The sequence below is a fragment of the Ambystoma mexicanum genome, chromosome 6p, assembly GCF_040938575.1.
Source record: "Ambystoma mexicanum isolate Mex_15411 chromosome 6p, UKY_AmexF1_1, whole genome shotgun sequence".
Classification (NCBI taxonomy): domain Eukaryota; kingdom Metazoa; phylum Chordata; class Amphibia; order Caudata; family Ambystomatidae; genus Ambystoma; species Ambystoma mexicanum.
Genome location: NC_090935.1, coordinates 1447368226 through 1447380335, shown reverse-complemented (window position 1 = coordinate 1447380335; position 12110 = coordinate 1447368226). Strand labels below are relative to the sequence as shown.

The 12110-nt window shown below is 43.9% G+C and overlaps 1 protein-coding gene across 3 annotated transcripts in view; it reads left to right on the top strand.

Annotated features, from left to right (window-relative positions):
• Positions 1 to 12110, top strand: part of LOC138510500 (zinc finger protein 514-like) — a 255115-nt gene that overhangs the window by 137165 nt on the left and 105840 nt on the right. For all 3 annotated transcript variants that reach the window (XM_069626195.1, XM_069626194.1, XM_069626196.1), the window contains exons 3-4: positions 3341 to 3451; positions 7378 to 7488. In XM_069626195.1, the coding sequence (XP_069482296.1) occupies positions 3341 to 3451; positions 7378 to 7488 (222 nt within the window). The remainder of the gene's footprint in view (positions 1 to 3340; positions 3452 to 7377; positions 7489 to 12110) is intronic.

The following is a 12110-nucleotide window of genomic DNA, read 5'->3' as shown; positions in this document are numbered from 1 at the left end:
GCTTCTCCAAGCAGAGAGTTGGGGGCAGATTTATCTCCTCTGCTGGGGCCTACCTCTGGAACAGCCTCTCTCAAACTTGAGCAGAACCACCTCTGGTTCCGGAAGCAACTCAAGACCTTGTTACTAACTGCACTTCCCTCCTCTTCCCCCCCACCCCCGGCACATCTCCCCTTCCGTCTTCCCCGCACTTGCGCGATCTGAATGCCACAAGGCCTAGTAAGATCGTTATTTTGTCCTCCCTTGTTTCCCCCTCCTTGTCTTGTCGCGCCTAGAAATACTTGTGTACAGATGCGTTATAAATGCCATATCATACCAAATTCCATGGAAACTAGACAAATACTCTTGTAGAGACTCTACTGTATCATGTTTGTTTGATGATCATAGGGTAACCCAAAAGGGGTACTTGTAGTCATGATACTTGGAGATTGTGCTCTGGACAAATGTTTGATTCCATTCACTTGAAGGCAGGGGCAAAAATGTAAGTTGCAAGCTACTAGCCAGTTCTAAAAAAAAAAGCACTTGCCACCTCCATTCACACAGCACACCATTTCTTACTCGCCAAAAGTCACAGTCACTTGCCAGTGGCTAGTGGCGAATGCAAGTTTATTTAATCTTATTGAAAATGTATATCCTGCCATGTAAGCACAATGACTTTATCTTAAGTGAGAATTAAGCAATTGTGTAAAAAAATAGCACTAAGATGCCTAGTCACTACTATTCTGTATGCAGTGGATTTTCATGCCATTATACCAAGTGAAGTTTCAAATGCCGTGATTTTTTAGCACTCGACAAGATAAGGGTCATACCTTAAATAACATTAATAGAAGAGCAAAATATACAAAATGACTTGAAATGATGTATCAAATTTTCATTGCTTTAACAGGCAAAAACCAAGTGTTAGACCAGCTAAAGCTGCTTATCGCAAAGGCTGTAGTGTTATTGACCATTGGCTAATTGGCCTTGAAGAATTTCATAGATATGTTAAAATTTCTGCAGTAAAATGAGCACCAGCAGTGAGTACCCACACACTGCTATGTCCGATATGAATTGGAAACATGAGGCGGGAAATAAGCTATTGCAGTTGGTAGCACCTTCCAAATACCACATGAATTATTGAACATAAGTAACCCTTTATATTCGCTCAATTGACATTCAGAAAAGATGAAAACATAATCACATTCAACCTCGTTTATAACCTAATGAACAAACATACCAAAATGCAAATTTAGCAAACTTCAAGTTAGTCCCGCTTTATCCCAAACCCTCTCTTTACCGAAGACCAACCCTTCTTTCCTATCATCAGATAGGGCCAACATTCTTTGTTGCACACTAAGACAACTTAATATCTCAGACCTGACTAGAATAACAAGGGACACTATTGGTTTTCTATGTAACGATTACATAAGCACTGTGAAGAAGATGCCCAGGAGGACACTGATCCCCCCCAGAGAACCGGAGTGAATGGTCAGTTAGGGCATTCCATCTGAATGTTTCCAATGAACCACTTTGAATTATATCTTACATAAAAGACCCAGTTTTTCTAGATCAATTGTCTGTAGGGCTACAACACACAGTTACAACTTTAGATGGTTACTGCACAGAAAACAACTTTAAAATTGTATCCGCCTTTACTTTGCCTAGATAACATCTTCTATACTTACCTCTTCTACAGTCACTGTCAGACATGTACTTCTTCATGCATTTACTTCTTCTTACCTTTACTTCATCTGCATCTTCACATTCTCAAGCTGGCAATGGATATGATGAGGTTAGCTGTAAGGTTGGCTTGGGGTCAGGGAGGGCTTAGGGGAAGAATAGGTGTTCAAAAAGAAGGGGATTAAGGGAGTCTCCCCCTGTAATGTTTAAGTGAATGTTGAAAGAAGTGAAAGACATAAGTAAAGGTATGAAAAGGTAAATGTATGGCAAAGTGAATGCAGAAGAAGTAAACACATACATTCCGTAAAACAAGTTGAAATAAAACAAAGGCCCTGATCTTTTGTTTGCCCCAAAAAGAAAAGCATTCCTTTTGGTATGTTCATTCAGAAAACTTGAGGGAGTTTTTGTTATTCTGGTCTAAAATTAGATCCTGCCCTTACTTCGTATTCCCATCAAAACACTACTGCAACAAGCACTGCTGCAAATATTACTGTGTTTTTTCAAAGTTCTTTTCTCTTCACGGTGCCAGAGGTAGGACCTCATTTTAAAAAGCTATTAAATGAAAATACCACAGTTGTCATTATTTGGAGAAATGTTTTTCGCAGCACAGATGTTCCTTTCAATTGAACTTGCTAAAAGCAAGACTTGAAGACTGTCTTGCAATTGAGATATCAGCTGCATTCTAGCTTCTTCATTTAGAACTCAGGATGACTATCAATGTTCATAGTCGATAGGCTGAATAGTGAGTAATAGCTGCTCACTTTTTGGGGTATAGCTATTCATCATAATTGAACTCCTACTAGAAAATACAGGTAAAGACAATTCCCAAATCCTCAGTTTGAATAAAGTGCTTCAGTTGATAACCTAGGCTATAAGGCTATTCAACTGGCGAAAATTGGTTCCAAATATGCACTTGAATATTTAAGGGAACACTGTGCGTTTCACCGGTGTAACATTGAATGTATTATTGCACATCAGAAGATGGAGTGTGTTGCTTAGAGCACGCTAAAGTGCAGACCAGACGTGAAGAGCTTCTTTCTGAAGTTTAATTTTGTACAACTCCAACTAGTAGCGCGGGCCTGGAAAAATATTGCATATCCTGAAAAAATGTGTCGCTTTGCAATCACTCATTTTAAGACATATCCCATGTTATCTTTATCTGTACAGCTACATTCCATCAAAGGAACTTTATTAAGCCTAATTTTCTTTAACAACATCAACACAATTAAAGGCACTTTTATATTTTATAATGTCTCACAGTACATGAGCTTATATAAGCTTGAGAGGTTGGCTTGAAAGTCATTGAGTCAGCACAAAAGTAACTTTCTCTTTCTCTTATTTGATTACTTTTCCTTAACGTTTTGATGTGTGTATTGCTGCCTGTGAAAGCCTTTTAACAATGAAAGCACAATAAACAATGTGTGACATGATGAGAAGGTGCGTTGCGCACTAGTACTTCAGAGTAGGGCAGATTCTGCCACTAACCCATTAACGCACTTGTTTATATAATAAGGAATTCTCCATTACTGTTTCTTTATGCAATATAGGAGGGCCTTGTGTTGTGTGGTAATTTTAATAATACTGCCTTTTGTATTTCTTGTCCCTACCCCAAAATGAAAATCCGGTCTTGACTTAACCAGCTGTGAGCTGAGTTAACTTGTAATCTGTTTTCTCACCATTGTAGGTCCTCTTATTGCTGCTTCTATTTTTTCATTGAGCTCAAAAGAAAAGGAAGATTTTAGTCCTCCGGAACCAAAAGATCCTGAGAGGAGGCACAGTACTGATCATTCCCCAGGTGAGTGAAAAGAGCAGACATGCTTAACGGAATCTGACTGTGTTGAAGTAGGAGACCTTCCCAGCAACCACTACAAGCATACAGCGGCACACATTTACTATAACGCTCACTCTGTCACATCTGCAACCACCCTTACATGCCTGCTGTGCATATTTAAAAACAGGCACATTTAAACATGTACATTTTAAGTTATCTTCTCATTAATTTACCAATCAATATTTTAGATGGTAAATATGTCACAGCGGGAGATGATAGCAGGTACATTCTACATTGGTAATTTGACACACTTGATGCAATAAAACTGCACAAAGAAAGAAATTTGACCGAAAAACCTGGGAATGTCTGTTAAGTTGCCAAGATTGGCCCTTGTCTTTAGGGTTGGTTTGCAGTATGTATCAGTCTCTTTCTCAGGATATTTGCAGAGTTTCGTTCTCCTGTATTTAGCATGCTAGGAAATCCTTCAAATGTCTCCTTTTCAGATACTTGAGGATTTTGGACTCCTGTAACCACCATGCAATATGTCTTAGTAGTACAGTTTCTCAGACCACACACTCGAAGTCCCAACATTGTCATTATGACTTTCTCAATGTCCCTTAGGAACAAGCACTCTGAATTCCAACGTGCAATGATTCTCGTCTGTATGTCTTTCTTGGCATGTACTAGGACATTTCAATTTATGTCCCAACATAAGGTTTTCTGTGAGTGGCTTTCTCAGTGCGTCGTAGTAAGCCCTAATCTGGTTCCAGGATGCAATCTTCCTTGTCAATATGACTTTCATAGGGTATGTTTGGATTTTGCACTTTTCGGACCATGGCATTCTATGTTTGCTCTAGGAACTCGCAATAGAGTTCCAGCATCCAGGGTTTAATATCAGTGAGAGTTTCTCAGTTTGCATCAATTAGGAACTCGCTCTCTTAGTTCCAGCATACAATGTTTCTTGTCAGTATTGACCTCCTCAGAGTGTCCTAGGTGTGGCAAGGGTAAGCGGGTGGGAAACCCTCTCATCCTAAGGTGAGGGGCTTACCGGGGAAGAAATCTGAGCCGGTATTACCCAAGAGGCGGGCAGTGGTAGTCAGAAGGGCCCCAATTCCTGAACTCTCCCCATGTGCTAATTTTGTTTATGTGCAGTACCAAAGTGCATCCCTCCATGCCTATGACCCCAAATGCTGGCCATGTTGTTTTATCCCAGGGAAGAACACTCACAAGATGGAGAGCTAGCACCACCCTACAGAAGCACTTTTGGAAACGCTCTGGCGCAGAGTGGGAGAAAACTGCGAGAGAGACAGAGACCCAGCGACTTCCCTGTCAGATGGTCTACACAAACGGCACTATGGGAGGAGAAGCAACAGAAGCTGGAGCTCCTACGTGGCAGTCACCGAAGCTGCGCACTGCACGTCAGCCTCAGTCTGCCTGATGTGGAGTCCAGGGTGGCTCCCCTACAACACCAGGGACATGCAATAAAATACCCCCAACCAAAGGATGGACTTACGTTAGGGGTGACCTGGCCAGTCCCTCCCAACATGCACCATGACACTGTACAAAAGCCATTGATTGCTGCTACAGCCCCGCACGGAGAAAGGGGACGGTCTTAAGACACTATTTGAAGACTGTTGTATGCAACACCTCCCTTGTGAGGAAAACAGAGCCACATTGCTGCTTGCGGTCTCTTTTAACCCCCACTGTATCTTCTGGTTGCTCTGCTGCCACAGGAGGAGGTGGAGGTGGAGGTGGAGGAGGAGGATTAGGAGGAGGAGGATTAGGAGGAGGAGGATTGGGAGGAGGAGGATTGGGAGGAGGAGGATTGGGAGGAGGAGGATTGGGAGGAGGAGGAGATTGGTTAGTGAGTGCACAAGTTACTGCGTTGAATGGAAGTAGCAAGAGTGTTTAGGAGAGGGATCAGGTGCATTGGATTGCCCCCAACTATTCCCACACCCCACTACTACCTGTAGAATCTATTTATGTTGCACCATAACACAGCTCACCCTTTAAAAAATGCAGGAAAACGATTGCTTCACCAACCGCAGTCAAACAGCCGTGATCAGGTGGGTCGATACCTCAGGAGAGGGAGTATAAGGAGTAAATATGAAGGGCTTGTGTCAGTGAAAGGAGGGTGTTTGTGTAGAAGGTGGGACGGAGTAGTTGTAATAGTGTGCAGTAAGGAGGGGGTGGTTGTGTGGTGGAGGGAGTGGTTATTTGAGGTAGGGGTTAGGTGTTAGTGGTTGTCCAGAGGAAGCAAGGAGTAACATGAAAGGATGGAGGCCAGACTTGGAAGGAGTGATAGACATTGGAGGGACAGAAGAGGAAGACACAAGGAATAGAAAAGACGAGTGAAGTTGGAGGGAGGAGAGTAGCGAGAAGGGAACATCGGGAAGTGAGAGGAGTATGTGGGCATGATAGGAAGGATATCGAATCAGGCAGAATGTTTGAAATGCGTATTCCATTATCCCTGTTTAGGTAACTGACCACTGGATTGTGTAGGGCCAGGCTAGGAAGTCCCTAAGGTTGAATAGATCAGGCGTTCTGCCTTCAGGTTGTCACCTCTTGCATAAGTCAGAACCTCAACAGTAGTGTCGGGTGGGAGGGAGGAAATATATGGTATATACTAACCTGGGGAGTTGGGATGCCTGGGCAAGGGGGATCGGTACTTTCTAGATGAGCGAGAGAGCGAGAGGAACTGCCCTAAATAACAGATAAAAACCCTTGAACCATCTCTGAGATTCTGAATATTCTTTGAGCCATCTGTGACATAGGACTGCACTTTTATGGCCCAATGTGCAGTATTCCTGGTCAGTCTGGTCTTCTCAATGCCCCATCTTCCAAGGTGCTCTAGGGGATTTTACCCCATTTTACTTTTACTCCACTCCCCAAGGTTCAGCTGTACTCATTGGTTACAAGTCTTGCTTGCTTTCTTACAGTTCCCTCTTTTCTGCTCTGTTCCATGGTCTATCCCTCTGGCTAGTTTGAAGTGCCCCCTACTCTGTGCCTCTCGTTTTGTTCTTGAAGGTGGATTCATTCATCATGGCTTCACTTCCTCAGCAGCTCACATTTCTCCCTCATTTGACAGTTTCTCAGTGCTCATTGTTGCTGTGGGCCATGCGTCGGGGCTTGGGTCAACCCCACTGGCTCACGTATCCCCCTTGTGTGGCAGTCCTCTCAATGCTCAGATGTATGTCTATTGCTTGAATTTAACTGGTAGTTGTTTTGTTTTTGTTTCTGATGTTTACCACAAAATGCAGGTGGAGAATCCCCTTCGCCCCCTCCACCCCCACTGCCCCTCCACCCTCCCAGCAATATCACCAGCCCCCGACCCGCCATATACATGTTTAGGGTAAAATAAGTGAGCAAAACAAATTTGATTAGTTGGGTGTCCGAACCAATACCCAATGCTTAGTATTTCCCCAGTCAGTTGCTTCTCATGTTTGAGATGCTTTGGCTGCAAGAAATGGTCTTCGTGAAGTACTCGGCTGGTTTTTCGGAGCTTGGCTGCCCTAGGACAGATAACTAATATAAAATAAATGTGTGCATGTTTCAAATAAGATTAGAAAGATTATGACTTTTGGTTGAGTGCTTGTAGTTGCTGTTGGAAGCACAATTCCTGGACTCAAGATGATTTCAGCTCTGACTCAGCATGTGACTGTAGCGGTAGCCTGTGTGAAAGCAAGTCTGTATCATAAAATCTGCTATGGAAGCTAAAAATAGGGATGTATTTGATTGTAACGCCGATCATCAGTGTCTTTAAGGAGTTCAGCATGATTTGTGCATCCTTCTTTTTTTTTTTAACCTCAAACTGCTAAGCATATAAAGAAAGTAGAATTAGCTACCAACATAACAAGGCGGAGGAATAAGTTGAAACTTTGAATGACCAGCAAATATGAGCAAATGTATTGTTGTGGTGCAAATCATGTGTTTTTGCCTTTCTGTGACAGGTGATACAACTATCAATGCTGAGGTTTTGTTCAGGACAAAAATAGAAGAGAACCAACATCTTAAGAATCCCCCAGATACCGGAAGAGAAAGAACTGTTTGCTTCAATACAGGTGAAAAAGAAAGGATGCGAGATCCATGTTTTTAAATGTGTGTATCTGTGTGTCATATATATAATATATATTTTAATAATTTTATTTGGGATTCGTAAACACAACACCTGTCCAAGCGTAGAACCAGGCATCATGGGCATTCTCTCTGGAAAGGCTTAGGAGTCAGGCAAAGTACTTTGATCTTGATCCTATGCTCCCTTGGGGGAGACAGAAGGATTTTTAAACCTGTAGCAGCGTAACCCCTGGCTAATAACATAGACATACAGCTAACTCATCTTTACACAATTCCAAAAGACAAACTTGCAAAACCAAATTGGGATGTATTATAGACAGAGGGGGGCAAGGCAAGGGGTGTGGGGGGGGGGGGTATATTGTGTCCTAACCAGCAAAACCAAAGTTTTCTGGAAACAATGAACTGGATGTGACTGAGAATTATCAACCACTCCAAAGCAGTAGCTCGGCAGAGGAAGTGATCAATATGGCCTTGGAATGAAATGCAGGATTTAAAACGTTATCTTCAAGATTATATGCAGTAGTCCCCATTATTCTTGAATCTGTTCATAGAAAGGTGTGTATTCATGTATTTACAGCAAAGTAAAGCACCCCCCCTCCTGTCTGCTGCACTGTTTTTGTGAGTGCTGAAATGCAACAAATTAGCTAACTTCAGCATAAAGCAGTAAGCAAGGCACTTTTCTAAAGCCTCTATTCTTTCCAGAGGGAGGGAATCAGGGATGAACTTCTGGCAGCTAAAAACTACAGCTGGCCTGCCTGGCTTGTAGGAGGTGATCGGATGATGACTAGTAAATGAGGCCAGCACTCAAAAGTTAACTGAAATCTGAAGTCGGAAGTAACCGAGGTTGGGGTCCTGGCTGAGCGGATGCAGAGGGGCCCTTCTCTGAGTTCCACTCAGTCTTTCTGGCCTAGTTCTTTTGTGCAGGGAAAAGGAAATGGCCATCATCATAGGGTGAATCATTGTGGTGCTGAGTTGCACCAGTTGCAGAGAACAAAGCAGTTGAACAGAGGTTGCATGGGTGGCTGTGGGAGATCAAACTGGCAGAGGCATGCCAGGTCTGTGCTTCTCATCCCAGATCCTGAAGATAGTTGGAGCTAGTAGAAGAAGTAGTCCAACACGTTGAGGACATTCTAGATTTTCTTTAATCAAATTATAAGAATAAGGCCTGTCTTTCCCTATTGCAAGAGGTAATACCCTACCTATATAAAGGAACTAAACATGCTTGTCAGATGTCAGGAAGTCCTCCACCCAAACTAACTCTACCTGACCCTATCACTATATATAACTAAATTAAATAGGTGAAAAGAAGTCTTAATGCGCAGTGTATGTTTAAGACAACCTTTATTCAAGCGGGCCCACCAGCCAAGCCACGCAAACTGTCATAGTTCAAATGCTGCATTCCAGTTTCACGAGAATCCCCAAACTAGTCTTGAAGCTCGTGAAACTGGAACACGGACATAATGGAACACACACGTACACATTAACATTACTAACAAAGGTCCCTACATATCTCCTCCCCCCTTTTAACAAAACAAAATCCTAACAAACTAATGTATATAAAATACACAAATGCCAAGTGCTATAATAAGCAATTACATGGTTTGATTTCACTGAACAAAGTCTTTCATCCATTGGGTTTACTTGTGAGTCTCTTTGTAGCACCAATGTTGCACCCTTCTTCACATGTGCTTGAGGCATCACTTTCCTTTTCCTCACTTGTAATTTGATCATCACTCTCATCATGCACCTTCTCACACTCTTCACTCCCATCAATTTCTACTCTTGCCAACCTGCCTTGAGACTATTCTTCCCCTCCTTCCAAGATGATCACACTCCCACGCACAGCAGTAATTTTCTTCGGTCCAATAAATTTACTGTCCACACACTTTTGTGTAGACCTGGGAATTCTTACCCATACCCAATCTCCAACTTTCAACTCCCTACTCTTCACACACTTTTGTAATCATTTCCATTATGGTGTCCCTTTCCACCTCAACTGCACCTGCTAATCCCAACCACCTTGGACAGAACTTAGTTGCAGGCTCCCTCCTTTTAAGTGGCCCAAAAGGATACATCTTAGTAGTGGAGTGAAGAGCAGTTAGATAACTCCACAACATGTGATTCATTACATCTCTCCAAGACTGACCCGTACGCATCGCAAGCTGGATGTCTCCCTTGATATATCTGTTGACCCTCTCAACCAATCCATTAGCCCTTGGGTGATACAGTGCTGTTCTGATGTGTTTGATGCCTTACCCCTCTAAAGAATTTTCTCATAAACTCAGAATCAAATTGTACACCATTGTCTGAAACCAACTCAGAGGGACAACCCCCCCTCAAAAATACTCCTTCCAAAAAGGAAACTAAATCCATAGCTGTTACTTCTCTAACCGCTTCCCACTCCACCCATTTAGAATGAAAATCAACAAGAACACAAATATATTTGAACCCATCTCCTAAACCAGCCACAGGTCCCAAAATATCCACAGCTAGTCTCTGCCACGGTTGACTTGGTATGGAATTAGGATTTAAAGGTACTTTAACGCTCACCTGGTTCCCACGGGGGTGCTGGTCTAGTCTGGATTGCTGTGGCCTCTTCTAGCGTGATGCGCAGGACCCGGAACACCGATTGGACAGGACCTCCAAATCGTGCTTGCCTGGCCTGTAGGAATATCCTTCTCCAGATAAGAAACGGGATTAACAGTCTGCAGAATAGTGTGCTAGCTCCCCCTTTCCCCCTTCCCCCTTCGTTCCTCTCTAACTTCCTCCAATCCCCGGTTTAAGCTCACCTTATGGTTTGGAAGGATGAACTCTCCATCCTGCTTCTGGTGCAGGGGCGCGTGTTCGTCCAGTTACTTCACTGGTTTTCAGAATGGCGCTGGCAAAATCCACTTGACTTTCCTGAGCGATGCGCCGTAAGTATGAAAGTTCAAAGTTCAAGTGAGGCCCCCTTTATGTTGTCTTTCTAACCTGTGATCTGTCCTTTATTTCAGGTGCAGAATGAAGGCGATGCGTCGAGGGGTTAAACTGCAGAGGTGAGTAGTGATGAGGGCGATCCCTCTAAATGTCCTTATCATTCCCCAGAAATGTCTCTTGTCCTTTCCCCATAGGATCTGGGGTACGGTACCTGCCAACGGGGCGGCGCCGACCCGAAATGTGGAAGAAAAGCCGGTAAGTATTATGGCTGTTAATCAGGCTTTCCTTCTGTGTTCCTTCTGCTCACCTTTTGTTTCTTCCTCTCTCCCCTAGGTGCAGAGATGTGGCGTCCGATGCTGACAGCCGCGATGGAGCCGGGAGATGTCTCGAGGACAGGTGAGTGAAGCGTGGCGCTGCAGCGAGCAACGCAATGCTTTTAAATGGAAGTCTTTCTTCAGGGATGCTGGCGAGAAGATTCCGGATGCAGGTAAGAAGTTTGAAATAGTCCTTGGTTTTCACCTTTCTCTTCTCTTCCTTCCTTGCAGGTCTTCCAGGCTCGAGGCGGGCGTGGCTGGAGTCCAGGAGCAGACACGGTGAGCGTTAAGCTGCAGGAAGCAGAACAACGCGAAGCATGAGCTGCTGTGTGGGCGTGGCTTAAATAGCCCCCAAAGAATTCCCAGGTATGTATCCTTCCTCAACTAGGTATGTATCCTTCCCTGGCCACGCCCGAGTGAAAAAATAGTCCCTATGAAAAAATAGTCCCTTTCAGGTCTCAGGGAGGCCTGAAGCGTGCAGCATGGTCTGCATCAGGTAAGTGCACAAAACACCTCCCTTTATGAGCCTGGCGCCTATGGCGCCAGGACTGATGTCCAACATGAGCCTGGCGCCAAAGGCGCCAGGACTGAGTCCAAAGAGCCCCTATAAGGGGCCGCTGGGCTTTTACCCGAGGGCATGATGCCTGCTTCCGGGGATACTGGGCCTGGCCTGGTGCTCCGGGGGTAGGCATCATGACAGGTACTTCTCGCCCAACCTTGCTTTTATCCTCAGTTGACAAGCATTACACTGCTTCATAAACTCCTCAGCTATCCTGTCCATTCTGGGCCACCAGTAACTGTGTCTGATTCTCCTTTTGGTAGCTCCTTCACCCAGATGACCTTGATGTGCTAATTCCAATAGACTTTTTCTCACACCTTCTGGTGGAACAATGCAGTTCCCTCTCCTCAACCTGCTTCCTACTAAACTCAATTCTTCTTTTTTTTCCCACCATACCTCAAACCTCTTTTCAAGAATCTCCTTGTCAGGCCACCCGTCCACCGTCCATTCTTTAATCAACTGAAAATCTCGATCAACAAGCTCTGCCTGTACCCACTCTTCACAACCCACTCACTAACTCAGCAACTGCATACTCTTCACAATCTTGAGTCAACATGGGTTGAGATTGTTCCATGGGCAATCTTGACAATCTGCCACCAGATTGTTTTTTCCAGGTAAATAACGCACATCAAAATTAAACAACTGAAGTCTGAGACCCCACCTACTTATTCTTGGAGATCCTCCAGCCCACCTGCCACTGTCAAACAACTGTACCAAAGGTTTGTGGTCTGATTGTACAATAAACCTTCTTCTCCAAAGAAAGTATTTAAAATGTTTGACTGCCGAAAACATGGCCAGTGCTTCACGCTCTATTACCGAG